General features: G+C 36.9%; 3 protein-coding genes across 3 annotated transcripts; all 3 read right to left on the reverse strand.

Annotated features, from left to right (window-relative positions):
- Positions 1-293: 293 nt before the first annotated feature.
- Positions 294-8,907, reverse strand: HELRODRAFT_193703 (hypothetical protein; the record flags this gene model as incomplete). The annotated part of the gene is made up of 20 exons (XM_009028660.1): positions 8,759-8,907; positions 8,343-8,384; positions 7,694-7,815; positions 7,093-7,120; positions 6,636-6,710; positions 6,296-6,451; positions 5,871-6,043; positions 5,469-5,589; positions 4,988-5,104; positions 4,285-4,523; positions 3,911-3,950; positions 3,330-3,377; positions 2,843-2,886; positions 2,495-2,545; positions 2,070-2,184; positions 1,804-1,923; positions 1,366-1,515; positions 1,048-1,137; positions 543-659; positions 294-433 (listed from the first exon to the last, which is right to left on the reverse strand). Coding segments are annotated over exons 1-20 (2,031 nt in total), but the record flags the coding sequence as incomplete, so codon positions are not given.
- Positions 8,908-12,367: 3,460 nt separating this feature from the next.
- On the reverse strand, positions 12,368-14,314 carry HELRODRAFT_87285 (hypothetical protein; the record flags this gene model as incomplete). Its single annotated transcript, XM_009028596.1, has 4 exons — positions 12,368-12,793; positions 13,116-13,215; positions 13,518-13,810; positions 13,937-14,314. The coding sequence occupies 4 exons, from the start codon at positions 14,312-14,314 to the stop codon at positions 12,368-12,370; spliced, it is 1,197 nt and encodes a 398-aa protein (XP_009026844.1).
- A 2,661-nt stretch (positions 14,315-16,975) lies between these two features.
- Positions 16,976-19,426, reverse strand: HELRODRAFT_179864 (hypothetical protein; the record flags this gene model as incomplete). Its single annotated transcript, XM_009028661.1, has 4 exons — positions 16,976-17,229; positions 17,325-17,993; positions 18,122-18,676; positions 19,075-19,426. 4 exons carry the CDS (start codon positions 19,424-19,426, stop codon positions 16,976-16,978), a joined length of 1,830 nt encoding a protein of 609 aa, XP_009026909.1.
- Between the last annotated feature and the right edge of the window lie 1,355 nt (positions 19,427-20,781).

Consider the following 20,781-nt stretch of genomic DNA (forward strand, 5'->3'; position numbering starts at 1 on the left):
CTGTCCTTCATTGAGCTGCTGGCTGTTTTGCTGCCTGGATGGTCGTCATCATCTCATCGTCATCCTATCGTCATCGTACACTACATTACCGCAAACAACATCAATCTCCAATTCATCATTACTCACACACACGCACACGCACACACAAACACGCACACACACACTTGCACCAAAACACACCATCGATACTCGAACTACATTCTTGTTGCAAAGAGCATTTAGGACTAGCACGAGACGACAGGCGACCACACGTACCACCGACGCAGCAACCAGCCACACAGCTACTAGCAACTGCGGCAGCCGCGGCAGCAGAAACGGCCGAAGCGTTGAGATCTTTGCTGTAGTTACTGCTCGTGTAAACTGTTGTGTTAGAAACGCAGTGCGAGACTGGCTGATGTTGTCCAAAGAACTGATCTTCTTGGTAACCTAGTTTCTGTGTGTGTTTGGTTGAGCATGTGTGACAGTAACCACCGGCAGGCATCAGCAGCAGCAGCAGTAGCGGCAGCAGAAGCCACCACAACAGCAACAACAAAAAAACATACCCTCATGAGATGTTGCCTCTCCTCTCTGGCAGACACCTCGTACTCTTTGATGCACTCGTCCAGGTTGTTGAAGATGACCTCCTCGCGATTGTCGAATACTTCCTCTTCTGTCAAGACCTTCAACGACAACAACAGAAACACTGCCACAACAACGTCAGCAACAATTAACAACGACAATGAAACCGTTAGCATCTGCAACTATAAATGCAACGACAACAACAACAACATCGTCCACACCTGCAACTACAAAGACAAAGAGACGAACATTCACGCAAGATAGACAACCAGACAGACGAACAGACAAAGAACCAGGCAGACAAATAGATAGATAAACATACGGACATAAAAACTAACAATTGACAGACAGACAAACAGACAAACCGAAATACAAATATTCAGAGACATACAAACATTCACACAGACAGGAAGACAGATGGACACTGAAACAATTACAGACAAACAAACAAATAAACCGACAGACAGACAGACACAAACTAACACCAACCAAAACCACGTAGTTCATAACTTGTATGATCTGCTTTTTCCTCTCTTCAACTTTAATCTCAACAAATCTATTGTCTTTTGCATTATTCATCTGATAATAAAACAAATTTGTATACATGTATGTATGTATGTATGTGTGTATGTATGTATGTATTCAATTCAAAAATTCACACACACACACACACACACACACACACACACACACACACACAGTGAGGAAGATACACACACACACACACACACACACAAACACACACAAACACACACACAGACACTCACACAGACACACACAGTGAGGAAGAAACACACACACACAAACCCTCCAAGATCGGTAGGTCAGGATGGCATTCTGGAACTTATCCTCTGGGAGGTCGGTGAAAGATGAGGAGGAATCGTCTGACTGTTTCATCGGGTCCAGCTTCTCCAACTCCGTCAGATGCTCCGGTTTCACTAACCTCTTCAGGATGAACTTTTTCCGGGTTGCGTCGGGTGATGATCATATAGTTTTGGTGGTGGGTGAGGTTATGAGGATGATGATGATGGTGGTGATGATGGTGGTGGTGTCGAGAGATTGATTGAAAATGAGAAGAATCGTAAATAAATAAACATTAAATATTTACACAATGCGTTTTTTTCAGGAATATTTCATTTTATTTCCAATCAGAAAAACACTGATCAGCCAGCTAGCCAGCCAACCAACCTGCCAGCCAGCTAACCAACCAGACAACCAGCCAGACAGACAACCAGCCAGACAGACCTTGACCTTCTCGTATATATCTTCAATGGGAAGTTGTGAAGTTCTGAGGGAAAGTTCCTCGAGGTCGCTGTATAGAAGTTTACGAGCTGAATCTCTGGCCGATATCAACTTCAACAATTCCTGGGTGTGTGCGTGTGTGTGCGTTATTGCGATTGTTTATGTGTGTTTGATGTATGTTATTGTGTGTGTGTAAGTGTTTGTGTGTGTGTGTGTGTGGCTGCATGAGTGTGTGTGCGTGTGAGTGTGATTTTTTCTAGTGCACTAACATCATCAATGACATTCTTAGCCTTAATCTTTGACTGGAGGTTGTCGAAGACGGCCTGTACTGAGGCAATCTTCCTTAGCATGGGATTGGTCGGCTGAAAGGATATCAGTATGTCGCTGTCGAGGATTGATTGGTTGGTTGGTTGATTGGTTGGTTGATTGATTGGTTGATCGGTTGGTTGGTTGATCGGTTAGTTGGTTGATTGGTTGATTGATTAATTGATTGGTTGATTGGTTGATTGATTAATTGGTTGATTGATTAATTGGTTGATTGATTAATTGGTTGATTGATTAATTGGTTGTTTGGTTGATTGGTTGATTGATTGATTGATTGATTGATTGATTGATTGATTGATTGATATAACGATATATTGTATTAGCTTCCAAACAAAATTAAAAAGAATGAATGAATGGATGAATGATGAACCTTGCTTTATCCAGCTCAAACTTCAATTCATTTTGTTTCGACTGTTTTACTCTGAAGATAGTGACGATGACAAAAACAACAACAATAATAATAATGAGAACTTTTTTATTTATTCAAAAGCAAAAATATAAGTAAAAATTACAATTAAATATAAAATGATTAATTATTTATAATAGTTAATAATATTATTAATAATAATGATAATAATAATAATGATAATGATGATGAAAATTATTAAGGACTTAAAGAGCAATACCAACAACAACATTATCATCAGTGTCATCATCATCAACATCGTCGTCATCGTCATAATCACCATCAACAACATCATCATCATCATCACATTACTTCATCTTGATCAGATTCTTCGCCTCTATAACTAAACTCTTCAACTGTTTGCAATCATCATCATCATCATCATCATCATCATCATCATCATCATTACAATTATTATCATCATCATCATCATCATCATCATCATCATCATCATCATCATTATTATTATTATTATTATTATTGACATTATCATCGTCGTCGTCGTCACATCATTATTCCAATTGATACCCTATAGGACAACGTCATCATCATCATCACCATCCTTAATGAAACTAGTATCATCATCAACATTATTAACATCAACAACAGCATCAATAACAGCCTCAACAACAACATTAACATCAACATCAACAACAGCATCAACAACATCATCATCAACATCGTCATCAACAACAACAACAGCATCTTCATCCTCATCATCAACAACATCATCATCAACAGCAACAACAGCAGCAGCAACAACATCGTCATCTTAGCCAAGATAAAAACTTGACCTAACCCTATTTGATACAAGATGCGATCTAGATTCCAACATGCTTTCCAGCTCCTGTTTGTAAATACAATCATCATCATCATCACCTCTAAAAACATCACTACTATCATCAACAATCATCATCATCACCTCTAAAAGCATCACTACTATCACCACCATAACCATCATCACCACCCCCATGGCCTCATCATCATCATCGTCGTCGTCATCATCACCACCAACACCAATCTTGTTCTTCTGCTCGCTGCACTCTAGCTTCAGGCTGTTGTTCTCCAGTTGGAGAAGTAGCACATCGTTCGAGGACTCTGTCAGCTCCAAACTTAACTGCTCTATTCTATGTAAGAGAAACGGATAGATAGATACATGGATAGATGGATGGATAGATGGTAAGATAGATAGATAGATGGATGGATATATAGATAGACGGATATATTTTTTATAAATTATGTATAAGTAATGTTTCGCCCAAGGCTACAAAAGTCATTTTTAGTTTTAAACCTAACAGGAGTGTGCATTTTAGACACACAGTAATAAATTTTATTTGCCAGTTTTAAGAAGTAGATTATTTAAAAAATAGCCTTACGTACTTTTTCTCCCTTCTTAAAATTTAACGACGATTCAATAACTCTGTTTATTGTTGAATGTTTCTTATTAATATTGTTGAATCTTTCTCAGCAACGATCTAGTTGTTTTCATATTTCTCAGTAGGTTAATATTTAACATTTATCATTTTTAAATTCGTTAATTAGATTGTTATGGCAATGTTGACATTTCATTCTCGCCTGAACAATTTTTAATTTTGTTGATGTTTTAGCTACCTTACATGCTCTGTATACGGGCTTCTGGTTTACTTAATAAATGGCTCTAATGGTTAATGGATGGATGGATGAATGAATGAAAGAATAGACTATTTAAAACCACGAACAAACAACAATTACAACAGCAACAACAACCGACCAACCCAAACTCAATATTTTTCTTCTCCATCATCTGCTGTTGCATGTGCTGCTGCAACTGCTGCTTCAGCTGCTGCTGTTGCATTTGCAACTGCTGCTGCTGCTGCTTAGACTGCACATTTTTTGGCACGCTGGGGGCATAGTCCCCGTGAGGCACCTTCGATATAGTCGAGGGTTCGTACTCCGTCACCTGGTCGTCCCTAACGCCCCCTGACGATTTCAACTTCACTAATCTAACTGGACCCTTGATGGATGGATGGATGAAAAACGATGGATGGATGATGGAATGAATTGTTGGATGATTGGATAGATAGATGACTGGTTGAATAAGCGAATGATACTAGGCAGTACAACAATCAGAAGCGACATTTAAACTCAACATTGAGAAAGCGTACAGCTCCTCAAAAAAAAAAGAGAGAACAAATCCCAACCAAACACAACAAAACGTTCAAATCGCTACTACATCAACTACAAAAACGACCACATCAACATCGTACGCCACCACAACAACTGCCAACCACAATAAAAGAAACCAAACCAACAAATCCCAACATCACGACAACGACGACAGCGCTAGTAGCAGTCACATCACGACAACGAAACACCACAACCACAACAACAGTGGCAGTGGCAGCAGTAGCAGCAGCAACAAACTTTAGCATTCATCTTGAACATCCCCAATGTCGAAGTGGACTGCATCCTACTTACGCCATCTATAACAGGCGACGAGTAGGCATTGTGTGTGTGCGTCGGTTTTGTCGTTACTGCAGCCGCTGCTGAAGTCGCTGTCGATGTGATGTTGATGCTGTAACCGTTTCTAGAATTCTTTTCGGGTGAAATTTACACACACACATTTTTTTATCGTGATTTAGTTAGTAGCGTTAAAGAGTTGAGTAGAAGGATGGTTGGTTTGGTTAGTTAGTTAGTTATCAACATCACAAGCGACATCAACAACAACATGAATCACAGCATCAATATCAACATCAACAGCATCATCAGCATCAACAACAACAAAATCAGCATCAACAACATCAACAACAACCACAACAACATCAACAACAACATCATCATCATCAACAACATCAACAGCATCCTCAACATCAACAACAAAAACATCATCAACAACAGCATCAACAACATCAACAGCATCAACAACATCAACAACAACATCAACAACAACAACAACAACATCGATAACTTTATCCTTGCAGAAGGAATGTGAAACTCTCGATGCATAATCTTGAGCAACATCATTCGGCACAGAAATGGAGGGGGACTTGGTGAAAAACTCTGGCACTCCGAACTTTAATCTAAAGTGATGTAGATAATCATCACGTGGCGATGATGATGACGACGACAATGATGATCACGTGGTGATGGTGGGTGATACTGATAATTCATTACCCTCTCCGCCATTACAAAAATACAAACAAAGAAACAAAACAAATAAACATACGAACAAAAAAAAAATCCAAACAAACATACAAACAAACAAACAAACAAAACAAAAAAACAAGCAAATATACAAACAAACATACATACAAACAAACATACATACAAACAAAACATACAAACAAACATACAAACAAACCTCATCTCATCATTGGTCATGTAGAGGCAGAAATTTTTCTTAACTAAAAGTTCGGCTAGGTCATCGCCCGAATCTAGGACCACTGTAATAGGGATGACCGAGTCTTTCGTCTTGGAATACATCGTGGCCTTCAGAGGATTGGCCGACTTCAACTCCTCCAAAAATTCTATACCCTAATATGTGCGTGCGTGCGTGTGTTTGTGCGTGTGTGTTTGTGTGTGTGTGTGTGTGCGTGCGTGCGTGTGCGGTTAGGAGAGTTTTAAATATGTAGTAACAACAATGGAAACGACGATAATGGTGGTGTAACAACGACAACAACAACCACAACAGCAACATCAACAACATCAACAATAACAGCAGCTATTATTATTATTATTATTAGAGAATTTATATAGAGCCCTTTAATGCAACTGAAATGCGTCTACCTTTTCGATCTGAGCCTCTGATTTAACATTCTTCAGCTTCAGTAGCCAGTAGGGATAGGCGAGTATGTGCTGATCGGCGAGGTCGGCTGGCAACTCCACCAGGCAAGCGTTCTCAACTACTTCGCGATTTCCATAGTCGACGTACAACACTTCAGACTATTGGTTGGTTGGTTGGTTGATTGGTTTGTTTGTTGGTTGGTTGAACGTGTAACGAATGAATGAATGACCAAAAGAATAAATGAAAAAAAGAATGAATGAATGAATGAATAAATGAATGAACGAAAGAATAGAAAAATAAATGAGTAGATGGATGGATGGAAAAAACTAATAGAACACAAGCCTGGGCCTTGTTAATAACTTGCGATATCTTACATCTGTACCAGTTATTGTCTACACTGTATACACATCCATATATCTGTGAGTTGAGTCAAGTTGAGTAAGTATTTGTGTGTGTGTGTATGTATGTATGTGGGTGCGTGTGTAACATGTATGTTTGTTAAGTTGAGTAGTATGTGCATGTATTTGTGTGTGTGTGTATGTATATGTGTATGTGTGTGTACCCATTCAAATTATATTATTATGTGTGTATGTGTGTAACTATGTATAAAAACTCAATTTTGTATTGATTGATGAGAGTGTGTGTGTGTGTGTATGTGATAAATTAATTTATTCATTTATGCTCGTTAATTTATTCATTTATGCCCATTAATTAATTCATTTGTGCTCATTAATTTATTCATTTATGGGCATTAATTTAATCATTTATGCTAATTAATTTATTCATTTATGCTAATTACCTTGCCTGCACACGGAGGGCCTTTCAATCTGATGATGGGTCCAAAGGAAATAAATTAAGAAAGACGAAGAGGATGAAGAAGAGGAAGATGGTGGTGGTAATGATGATGATGATGGTGAGTTTGATGACAAAGATATTAAGGATGAATGATGATGATGAATAATGAAGAAAATGATGATGATGATCTTGTCAGGCAATTTATTCTCAGCTAATAACATATATTATAACATCAATAACATCAACAAGAGTCCCAACAGCAGCAACGAAATCAATGCATAACCACCAAAAACAACAACAACAACAACACCTACGACATTAAAAACATCAATAAACCAACAACAATAGCAACCAATACTACAAAAACAACATTAACAACAACACAAACATCAACATAAATTCACCATTCATGACAACAGACAGATACAGTGCCTGTAAATACACATGAATCTACTCATCACCACACACACATATCACATATGATAGGTAGGAGTTTATTTGCATTCAAACCAGGTCACTGCGATAGCAATGCCAGGCAACTTAACCACTACACCACAGTACCAGCAAGGCAGCACAAACAGTAGAAAGAACAAACAGCTCTGAACCTTGGCAAACCGTCACATATACCAGCCAATCTGTTTTCAATGTCACTCTGCTTGGCCATCTGATTGACAAGACTGGCCCAGAACATACATGGTGACTCTATGTACGTTATTACTAACTCTTTCTACAAGTTTATTTTATTATTAATTACATTATTATTAATTATTATATTATTATTAATTACATTATTATTAATTATATTATTATTAATTATAATATTATTAATTTAATATAAAAGTCCGACCCATAACAGATGGAGACTATAAATGAGGATTGATTGATTAGTTGACTGGTTGGTTGGTTAATATTATTATTAATTTGAATTTCATTTGAATTTCATTTAAGATTTTTCTATTTGGCTGTTAATATTACCAAATCATTATTTCATTGATTAAATATTCCTAAAATAATTAACAACATTATCAATCATTCATAATTCAGACCAAATAAAGTTTTTTTTAAGCTTTTTTAAATACTAATAAAGTTCAAAGATAAGTAAAACATTTATTATTTAATAATAAAATTTTCATTTTAAATGCCAACAAATAAAAAAAGAAAAATTTCTAAAGAAATAAAATAAATAAATAATCAATTAATTAAAAAATGATAAAAGTTTAGTTTTAGTTTAGTAAATTTTTAGAGCAGACAAACTTTGCATATTGCAGGTGGCAAATGAAAACTTCCTTCTGATGACTAAAATAAATTAATCAATAAAATTGAATTATTGATTAATAAGTTGGCTAATCAATTAATTAAGCCATTTTTTATTAAATATTTCTTTCATTAAAATTAAAAAATCGAATTTATAAGAAGATTTTGAAACATTTTGAAACATGAAAATGAGGAAAGTTATCGTCGCTAAACATCACAATTATTGCGCAAAAAAGTGTAGTTAGTAACAAAAAATGTCTTATTTTGTAATAAAAAAATGTATTTGGAGTGAAATTAATTAAAAAATACTAAAAAAATAAATAAACTCGAAGCAGAACGCAAAACCAAGACAAGGAAGGCGCTCCAGTTGAAAAATTTAAATTCATACAAAAATTGATTAAAAATCTTGATCTAACTGTTTCGCAGCAGACCCACTTCGAATCCTTTTTAGGAGAATTCATTTTAAATTAAATTAATTAATTAGTTAGTTAATTAATTTAATTATTTATTTGTTAACTAAAATATAAAAGATGTTTGTGTTTATTAAAAACGTTGAGAACGATTAAAAAGTAGCAATGAGAGCATAGAATAAATAGTTAAATATTTAAAAAATTATTTTTTCTTAACATTTATCTCATGAACTTATTGTTTTATTCTCCATTTTACGCATCAAAAGTACATTTTCAGATAAAATAACGTAAACTCTTTTAAAATTTGTCTTTATTTATTCACCATTTTGTAATAAATAGCTTATTCAAGCCATTTTATAATCATCAAATGTAGATATTTTCTTTCCAACTATCTAGAATACAAGATTTTAGAGAATCTTATACTATAGGCTGTCAAATTTTCATCTAATTTCATATTTGCCAGTAAGTTTGACCTGTAAAAGACCAAAGTCAGGTCAGAAATGAATAACAGATGACATAACTGATGGATGAACGAAAAAAAGTGAAAGGTTGCAATTCTGATAGTTCCAAAAAGCTTGACAAGTCAATCAAAACAATGTGCTTAGAGGCAAGGGAGAAATGGCTAAATGACAAGTACGAAATCATTGAAAAGATCAAAAACATTAATACAAATGCAATGTATAAAAACATCAAAGAAATCACTGGGGAAAGGGCTTGCATCGTTTCTGGATGCACAGAAGCTAAATCCGTTGAAGTAATCTTAGAGAAAGAAAAAGTACTGAATACATTAGCGATTTTTTTGACGATATCCGCGGTGAAAAGCCTCCCATCAAAAACGACGTAGAAGGACCAAAGATACTTGAAGATATAAAATATATAAAAACACTACCAGATATTATATAAATAAATACATGCATACCAGATAAATATATACAAAGATACTTATAGATCCTCTCCAAAATGAAATCAAATAAAGCGCCAGGTAAAGATGAGGTAGTTGTTGAAGAAATTAAATGCTTTAATGAACTAGGCATTGAAAAATTGACCAAAGTTTGTAAGTTTGACTGAAGTGTGTCCTGACAGGATGAGGCACGAGAAAGAAGAAGAATGCCTACTCTATGATGTATTCTCGTAAATTTTAATTAAACAAGACAACGTTCAGTTAAAAACAGTTTATTAGTCTGTAATATTCTACTAATTATTACTTTTTAAAACTCACCAATAAACTCATTTCAATTATAAAATTGTCTATGATAAAAATCTCCTGCAAAGAAAAAAAAACAACAAAGAAATAAAATAAACGTGAAAAAACATATATAAGGAAGGATAATTATGCATGAAACCAAAGAATAGAAGAAAAATAAATAAAAAATACAAATAAATAGGTAAACAAATAAATAATTGAATGAAATGTAAAGCGGTTAAAGCTAAGAAGAAGAAGAAGCAACAATTGGTGAACAAACAGTTATCATCATCCTTTGTCACCATCAATCAATTTCATATTATAGCATTAATATTATAGCATAATTATTTACTCAATATTTGAAAAATTATGGCGTCATCGAAGTAGAGATAAAAAAAATTCTAAAATGACAAGAGGAAGAAGCCATCATCATCATCATCACCATCATCAATGTTACCGATGATGATGATGATGATGATGATTACGATGATAATGATAATTTATTTATTAATATTAAATAATAAATTGACATAATCTGCAAGTTAATCAAACCGTTTTCGCCTGTACATATATGCAGACTTTAATTTTTATAAAACTCAAAAAATTCGCAATCACAAAAAAAAATCAATGAATAAATAAATGAATGGTTGAATGAATGAATGAATGAATGAATGAACGAAAGAACGAACAAACGAATGAATGAACGAAGGAAGGAATAAACAAGTGAATGAACGAACCATAAATAAGTATAATAACATAACACTATACATATGCAAAAATATTCACATCTACATTTATATACATATAAAAACCTAATATACAAACAAACTTACATACAAACGAACAAAATAACGAACGAACAAACGAACGAACGAACAAACGAACATATCCAACAATTTTACAATCACTTCTATGATGATAATGACAAGAATCACCACAGCTAAAACTATAGAAACCAATCTTTTCCGAAGGTTTTTCTTTGACAAGTTTCATTTGACATCGCAAATATTGGCGAGAGAAAAAGATTAATAAGACAAAAATAAATAAGCGAAAATAAATAAATAAAACCCAAATAAAGAAATAAAATGAAGAAAATAGCGAAGAGAAAAAAAATTATATTTTGATTCTATGGACTTGAATATAGTTAATTTGACGAATTGCCTTTTAATCAAACTGAGATTGTTTGTTTCTATTTATAATAAAACAACAAGCATTGACACGGTTTCTAATGAGATGAGGGATTTAAAAGCAAACACACACACACACACACAAATACAAACACACGCGCACACACCAAAACACTCTTAATGATATAATTTATAAAGCATGCTATCTAGTTATGAATAATTAAGAAGGGGAAAATATCCTCTTATTACAATTATTAATATTAGTTAGTCATTCGATAAAGTTATCAATTAACCAATCAAACCATTAGTTAGAAAACTTATTGACCAATCAATCAACTAACCAATAAAATCATAAAATTCAACAAACCAATCAAAGTCAACCAATCAAAGTCAACCAATCAATTCAAATCTGCCCCATATCTTTCTAATGATAAGTTGCAAAATCCTCAACAAAATCAATCAACCAATCAAATATGCTCCAGTCAAGAAACCAACCAACCAGTCTATAAACCAGTATAAATCAACCAATCAAAGTCCGAGCAATTACTCAAAACCAACCAATCAAGCTCAACTAATCAAAGTCAATCACCCAATCAAATCTGTTACATATCAAACTATAAATTACCGACCTCTGCCACTTTTTTCCAATCAATCAATCAAATATTACACCGACCAGCCTACCAAATTCAACCAGCCAACCAACCAACCAACCAATCAAAATCAGCCAATCAAAGTTAAAGATCCAATCAGATCTGGCCCATATCCTTCAAATCATAAGTTGCCGATCTCTGCAACTTATTATTGTCGCCAGAGGCACAAACATTCAACAACTTTGATCCGGGTTCGACTTCTCTCCAAACCGATCTCATTGTCGTCGTCGTCGCAAACGCAGTTGTCGTCGCGTTGTTTGTTGTCGGACTGCTGCTGTGGCTGTTGCTGCTGTTGCTGTTGGAGACGCGAGACGCAACCCTGTTGCCGACAGTTGATGCAGACTTTGTCGTTGGGAAAGCATATTTGGATGGTTGCTGGTTGCAGCTGTTGGCTGATGTTGTCGCCGGTGTCGTCGCAGTGGTTGCCGTTGGCTTTCTTCTCAGTAAACTGTAATCAATGTCTTCATTGTCGTCGTTGTCGTGTTTTGATTGGCCGGCTACTTCAGCAGATTCAGCGAGTCCTGTGTGGCGCGTTGACAGCAATACAGCAACAACATCAACAGTGAGAGCAACAACAACAAACAACCACATATAAATGACATTAGCAACGAACGAACAAACAAACGAACGAACGATCAAACGAACGAACGAACCATCAAACAAACAACACACCTGGAGTTGTAGAAGTTGGAAAATCATCATTGTCGTCATTTTTATTATTATTACTATTATTGCTGTTGTTGTTGTTGTTGTTTGGGGCACTCTTACAACTAGCCTTACTTCCGGCAACATTGTTATTATTATTATTATTTTTCAAAAAACCTAACGGAGTAACACCAGATGTATAAGATGCCGACATTGAGAAAGGAAAGTTATTATTATTATTTTGTAGTAGTTGTCGCTTCTGCACGCTCGACAACATCGTTGTTGTCGCCGTTGTAGTAGCTGTTGGAGCCACATTCAAGCTGCTGTTGTTCGGTGTCGAGGATAATGAGGTTGAGAGCTTGTACATCAATTCCTCCTTGTCCATAGATAATCTTTTGTTGGCTTTCGTCTCTCTCTCCAGTTTTCGAAACAGTATCTGGTGGTGATGAAGAGGAATGAGACGACGATGATTAAGAAGATGATGATTAAGACGACGATGATTAAGACGACGATGATGATTAAGAAGATGATGATTAAGAAGATGATGAGTAAAAAGATGATGAAAATTATGTTGTTAGTATATTTAGATCGGTTAACCAACAGCCAACCAGCCAGAAAACTAATCAATCAGTTATCAATCACTCAGCTAATCAATAACCAACAAACAAACCAATCAATCAGCCAACCAATCGACCAATCAATCAATCAATCAACCAACCAATCGACAAACCAACCAACCAATCAACCAACCAACCAACCTGATATTTTTCTGCAGAAACTTTCTCTTGATCAGCGCGCATGTCAGCTATGGCCTGGAGGTTCTCCAACTTCTGCTCCAACGTCTTCAACATCTTCTTGCTCTCAGCCAGCTCTTCGTTCTTACGAATGACGTGTGTGTGTGTGTGTGCGTGTGTGTGTGCGTGTGTAAAGATGGTCCTCCAGTGACGATTACGACAACTACACACGCACTCCCATCATAATAAAAGAATACACAACACACACACAACACACACACAACACACACACAACACACACACAACACACACACACATACACGCCTTTGAGTTGCATTAAAGGGCGCTATATAAATTCTCTAATAATAATAATAATAATAGTAACAATAATAATAATAATAATAACAATAATAATAATAATAATACACACACGCACGCACACAAACCTCCTTCATCAACTCCATGTTTTGCATCCTCAGGGCATGCATCTCCTTATTCTTTAGGTCGAGCACGGCCTTCAAGCTCTCGATCTCTTGCGGCAGGTGTTTGTACCTGGCTAGGCAGTTCTGTACGTGCATTTGCGCCTCCTGCTGGCAGGACTCCATGAAGGAGGACTCGCGGTGTCGCATGCTGTCGCACTCCGCCCGCAGACACTCCACTCGCTCGTGCATCGTCAACTTCATCTGCTCGAACCTCATCGTTATCTCCTCTACCTTCTTCTTGTACTCGCTCGTCAGTTCTTCAATGGCAGAGAGAAGGGAAAAAATGAATGAATGAATGAGTGAGTGAATGAATGAATGAATGAATGGACAAATAAATGAACGAACGAACGACTAACGAATGACGGTCTGTTCATGGTTCTTAGTCATACTGTTCATTTCTTCATTGAGTTTCATTTCCTTCATCTGAATCAGCCTGGCACTCGATTGCTGCACCTCATCCAGTTTCGTCGAGTGGCTGACCCTCAGTGCGTGCATCTCTTCCAGGTGCTGCTTCGTCGCTTGCTCCATGAGCATCGTCCTTCTCATGGCCTCTTCCTTCAGCAGCATCATCTTATCAGTCTCGTGTGCCTCTTTCATCTGTTCTATCTGCGCCCTGTGATCGCGTTCCAGACAGGACAGCTCCTCCATGAGACTGTCTCGCTGCTTGGTTGCCGAGACCAACTGCTCCTTGACGGATGCCAGGCTTGACGAGGCTTGGTGCAGTCTTCTCGTGGCGTTCATCAGCGTCTGATTCTTCCTGTCGCACTGACTAGTGACGTAATTCACGACGACGGTCAACGCTTCCACGGCAACCTGTGACCTCTTTAAATTTGATCTCGACCTAGTTAGTTTGAGGTCGCAACTGGCCATCAACGACATTAAATTATTGTTGTTGTTCATCATGATGACGTTGTTGTTGTTGTTGTTGCTGCTGCTAAGGCCTTTTAGACTTGTGTTGCTGGAGTTGAAAGTGTTGTTGTTGTTGCTGCTATTGTTGTTGTTGTTGTTGCCAGGTAAACTCAGATTACTAGAACTGAGGACTCTTTTGTTTCTGTTGGTTGCCACGCGATAGATACTACTGCTACTGTTGTTCGCAGATATGTTGATGTTGTTGTTGCTATTGTTTCGAGACATATTGTTGGTGCCGTTGTTGTTGTTGCGAGACATGTTGCCGGTGTGGTTGTTGTTGTTGTTGATAGATTTAATTGCATTGGTTTTGCTGTAATCTTTCTTCATAACGTTGCATGCTGTTGTCGTGCGAGTCGTTGTTGTGGATGTTGTTGTTGGTTGCTTGGTTGTTGCAGCCTTCCTGGCAGCTGCTACTGCTGCTGCTGAATGTTGGACGAGAAAATGGAGGAATGAAGAAAGGAAGAAGCAGAAGATGAAGAGATGAGGAAGATGAAGAGCAAGACGAGAGAGGCAGAGAAGAAGTACTATCTCACTTTATCAATACAAACAATACAGTCAGAGAAAGAGACACATTAAAATAGTCACAAACACAAAAACAAAGTAGATAGACAAGACAAATACACACACATACATATATACAAACATACATACACACACATACATACACACATATACAAACCAGTGGAGCTCATGATATTTGAAGACCGAACTTTTTCTTTACCGCTATGTGCTGTAGTAACTGATGTCAATCAATCATTCGTTCATTCGTTCGTTCACTCATTCATTCATTTAGTAATTCATTCGTTCGTCGATTGATTGATGGAATGAATGAATGATTGATTGGCTCATACATTCATTTACTTTTTTTATCATCCATTAAATCGCCGTGTTCAATCATTCGTTTTTGTTTTTAATACTCCATCGATTCATTCATTGGTTTGTTGATTGATTGGCTGATTCATTCATTCATCACTCACCCATTCATTCATTCGTTCATTCATTCACTCATTCATTCACTCGTCCATTCATTCATTCACTGGTTAAATGCATATCTTTGGGGCCAAAAAAAATTAACCAAACAAATCTTTTTTAAATAAGCCAGATTTGAAAAAAATTTAAAATATGGACATACTCGATGACGGTGGTTTGGCTCCATTTGAATTATTATTATTATTATTATTATTGGTGGCGGTGGTGGTAGTAGTTATGGAAGGTCTTTTTCCGACTGTTGCAAGCTTTTTAGGCTGGTCTAATGATGATGATGTCTGTTTGATGTTGTTGGTGATGATGACGATGATGATGACGACGACGATGATGGTGATGTTGATGATGATGACGATGATGATGAAGAAGAAAAAGATGTTGATGATGACGATAATGATGATGAAGATGATGACGATGATGAAGAAGATGACGCTAATGATGGAGAAGATTAAGAAGATGATGATGATGATGATGATGACGACGACGATGATGATGGTGGTAGCGAGTGATTAACATTACGACAACAACATTATTATCATCATCATCATAATCATCATCAACAACAACAACAACAACAACACATTTAAACTCCTACCTTAAAGCTCCTAGACTCAACTGAACCATTGAATAAATTCTTTGCCGTTGATTTCACAGAATCTCCTATAAAACATTCATCATCACCATCATCATCGCCACCATCTACATACAACAAAATCATCATCGTCGTCGTCATCATCATCAGCAACAACAACAACGACCGCCATATAAAATTTTCTTCAAACAGACCGCAACAGCAACGTGTGCATCACAGCATCAATACAATAATACAACAATCACCATGTTGTTGATGTAACTTTTGTTGTTGTTGTTGTTGTTGTTGTTGTTGTTGTTGTCTCTGCTGTTGGTCCCTATTCAGTGCGGGAGTCGAGGTAATGGCATTAGTCGAGATGTCATTCAGAGCATCGATGGACAATGTCGATGAGTTGAGTCGCATGGCAAACCTCGTTGAAGTCGTTGAGGTTCCTGATGATGATATCGTCGGCGTTTTTGTGGCTGCTGCAGTCGCTGCTGTCGCTGAATCTCTCCTTGCAACGTCTGTTGATTTGCTTTTTTGTTGCTGCTGCTGTAATGATGACGGAGTCCTTGGGGTGGTTCCTGTCAGATAGGTGGCATTCATTCATCGGTTCTTCGTTTGTTCAATCATTCGTTTGTTCATTCATTCATTCATTTAATCAGTCAGTCATTCACATATTCATTATATCACCATACATTCATTTCAGTTAAGTATTCGGTAATTAACAGCATTTTGTTTCTACATTCATTTATTTATCAATTCACGCTAGCCAATCATCCATTCGTTCGTTCACTCATCCATCCATTCATTCATTCATTCACTCATTCATTCACTCATTCATTCATTCATTCATTCATTCAATCAACCAACCAACCAACCAACCAGTGACAGATCTCGGAGACGAGAGTGAGCTATTTTTAGACAACAAGCTTTTTTTATTCAGCGACGACCCAATATCCAAAGATCCTTTCCTTGTAACAGTCGTTAATGTTGTTGTTGATGTCTTTGATGACGTCATCGTCGTCTTGGATGATGATGATGATGATGTTGGTGACGTTTTTGCCGATGACGACGACAACGACGTTGACGTTTTTGGAGATGATGTCGTTGACGTTTTTGACGCCGGTGGCGACGATGTCGTCGGCGTTTTTGTCGCCGGCGGTGAAGTTGTTGTCTTTGTTGTTGATGTCTTCGTAGGTTTCGTTGACGTCATTTTGCTGTAGGATGGAGATTTTGACGGCTTGGTTGGCGTTGATTCGATGCTGTCATCATCGTTCTTGTTACTTGCCATGTTGTTGTTGTCGTTGTTGTTAATGTCATTGATGTTGTCGTTGTTGTTGTTGTTGTTAATGTCATTGATGTTGTCGTTGTTGTTGTTGTTGTTAATGTTATTGATGTTGTCGTTGTTGTTGTTGTTGTTAATGTTATTGATGTTGTCGTTGTTGTTGTTGTTGTTAATGTTATTGATGTTGTCGTTGTAGTTGTTTTTATTGATGTTGTCGTTGTTGTTGTCATTGTTGAAGTAATCTGTCTTGTTGTCGTCATTATTAAGGATTTCTAAAACACTTTCTGTTTCGCTGTTGTTGTTGTTGTTGTCATGGATGTAGTAGTTGTTTTTGTGGTGGTTAATGGTGTTGTTGATGGTGTTGTATCTGTAGTAGTTGTTGTTGTTGTTGACTCTACAGCAGCTGCAGATGACGACAGTTGTGGTGTTGGTGGTGATATTGATGAAAATTGTTCTAATGTTGTTGTTGTTGTTGTTGAAGCAGTTGTTAATGCCGTTGATGTAAGTGTTGTTGATACTGATGTTGTTGATGATGTTGTTGCTGATGTTGTTGTTGTTGTTGACACTGCTATTGACGATGTTGTTGGTGTTGTTGTCACTGGAGTAGCTGGATGTTGATTGGGTCTGTCTGAGATGAGAAATGTCACATTTAGATTTGAATTGCCTGGCTCCGTTGTTGTTGTTGATGTTGATGTTGTTGCTGCTGCTGATGTTGTTGTTGCTGATGTTGCTGTTGTTGATGTTGTTGTTGTTGATATTGTCAAAGGTATCGCATCGCCATCGTCACCATCGTCACCATCCTCATCTCCAACAATTTCCTTCCTTATACGTTGTTCTATATCTGGCAGTTGTTGTTGTTGTTGTTGTTGTTGTTGTTGAGGTATCTGTTCATGCGGTTGAACACTGGTTTGAACGCAAACATCTTCACTGATATTGGCGTCATTGTTGATGACCTCATTGATGACGCCATTGCTGTTGTTGCTGTTGGCGTTTTCGTTGATGACGTCATTGTCATTATCGTTCATCTCCTCAGACTCGCCAACCTCATCCTCAACTATGCAACTCAACATGGCGACAGCCTCAGACGTCGGTGACGTCATATCATTATCGGTGTCGTCGTAGTTACAATCGTCAGTCTTGATGTCAGTATTCGAGATACTGTTGTTGTTGTTTTCGTTGTTGTTGTTGTTGTCTTTATCATTCAAGATGCTGTTGTTGTTGCTTTCGTTGTTGTTGTTGTCTCTATCATTCAAGATGTCGTTGTTGTTGTTGCTCCTGCTGCTGCTGTTGTTGTCGTCGTTGTTGTTGTTGTTGTTGTCGTTGTACTCTTCATCAAGAACAATTTCACCGGCTGCAATAGATAATAAGCACCGTAATTTAATATTAATAATCAAATAATAATAATAATAATAATAATAATAGCAGTAATTAAACTTGAAAAAATTCATTCGTTACCTTCAGATAGGTTAAAAGTTGTGTTCAACTTTTTTCTGCAAGATGTAGTAGTAGTAGTTGTTGTTGTTGATGTTGTTGTTGTTGTTGATGTTGTTGTTGTTGATGTTGTTGTTGTCGTCGTCGTTGTTAATGACGCTTCTGACGTTGTTGTTGTTGTTGTTTTTGATGGTGTTGACGTCACTGTGGAAGATGCTGGTGATGACGCAACTGTCGTTGTTGTTGTTGTTGTAGCTGATGGCGTTGCTGTCGCCGATGACGTCATCATCGTTGTTGTTGTTGTTGTTGTGATGTGACCTGATGACGTAACCGTTGATGTGATGTCAGTGTTGTTGATGTTGTTGCTACTGACGTTGCTGCTGTTGTTGTTGTTGTTGGTATCAGATGACGGTAGCGCTGTCGAAAAACTTAATGTAATCTGATCAGGTGATAGGATGGTTGGTTGTAGTGCTGCTGTAGTTGTTGTTGATAAATGATAAGGACAGCCTATTTCACTTTTAGCCTCGCTGGGATTGTTTATAGTTATGTCGTTGTGACTGTTGTTGTTGTTGCTGCTGCTGTTGTTGTTGTTGCTGTTGTTGTTGTTGTTGACTGCCACATCATCATCACCAACCATCCTACTGGTGTCGTCACAAGTGGATGACGTCATTTCGGTTCTGTTGTTGCTGTGATCTACTACATCAACAACAACATCAACAGTATCATCGGCGTTAATGTTAACGTTGTTGTTGTTGTTGTTAACATTGCTGTTGAGGCTATTAGTGTAGTCAAGAGAAGTAGATGACATCATAAATTGACAGCAACCTTCTATATCGCTATCTGGTTGATATCCTGGTAACATTAATTAGAATAAAACATCATATAACTACCAGAAGCGAGATAACATTAACTATGTCAACAGTAAACAACTCTAACTATCGTAACATTAATTAATTAATTTAATTAAGTAATTAATTAAATTAATTAATTAATGATCACAGAAGCATGCGATGGCATTAATTACAACAGCGGTAAATAATATTATGGAGTCTGGTAACATTAATTGAATTGACATTAAAACAATAAGTTTAGCAACATTGGTTAAGTTAATGTTAGAAGATTCAGTCTATGTATTTATTTACTAATTTATTTATTTCAAATTTGCGTCTACCCAAAAAATCACATTACCAACATAGGCAAACATTTAAAAGTATATGGATGAACAAATGAATTTTAGATGAATGAACGAACGAACGAACGAACGGACACAGACAGACAGACAGACAAACGAACGAACGAACCGAAGAACGACTTATAACACAAACTCGAAAATGCAATGAAATCCAGCCGACTTCTACAACATTAAAATAAAACAGACAGACAGCTTATAAAACCCCAAAAACAAAAAAAAAGAACAATAAAAATAATAAAAGAACTACACACACAAACTTCCAATGAAAACAATAATGCCTATGACCACAATGACAACCATATAGTCTCACAAATGGCCATAATCTTGGACATTATATCCCATGTTATATGTGGGGTACTTCTATACATATACGCGTACACACACACACACGCACGCACATGTATACATACATGCATACATACATGCAATGCATGCATGCATACATACATACTTATAGGACGTCTCCTGGCCCCGAAAGGTTAATTTTTAGAAAAGTTTGACCTTTGTCCCAGTGGTGGTTTCGAAAAAATTTTCAACGTGGCCGTAGACGATAGGATTTGGCTCCGGGCAACATTGCCAACTTGTCAAAGGTGGTTTGGGGTTAAGGTCCGTGATTGAGCTGGCGCCTTCTGCTTTTTAGCTTTTTTAGCATTGAGTTTTGTGCCTCAGTGCTGCCTAACTATAAGCATTAACTCAATGCTGCCTAACTATAAGCATTACTTTGACAATCAGAGAGTCCAAGTTTTTCGCAGTTTTTCAATACCCATCTGTTTCTAAAAGAACTTATTAATCAAATTATCTTAATATCAGGAAACCGTTTAGATAAAAACTAC

Source organism: Helobdella robusta (assembly GCF_000326865.2).
Source record: "Helobdella robusta unplaced genomic scaffold HELROscaffold_57, whole genome shotgun sequence".
NCBI lineage: Eukaryota > Metazoa > Annelida > Clitellata > Rhynchobdellida > Glossiphoniidae > Helobdella > Helobdella robusta.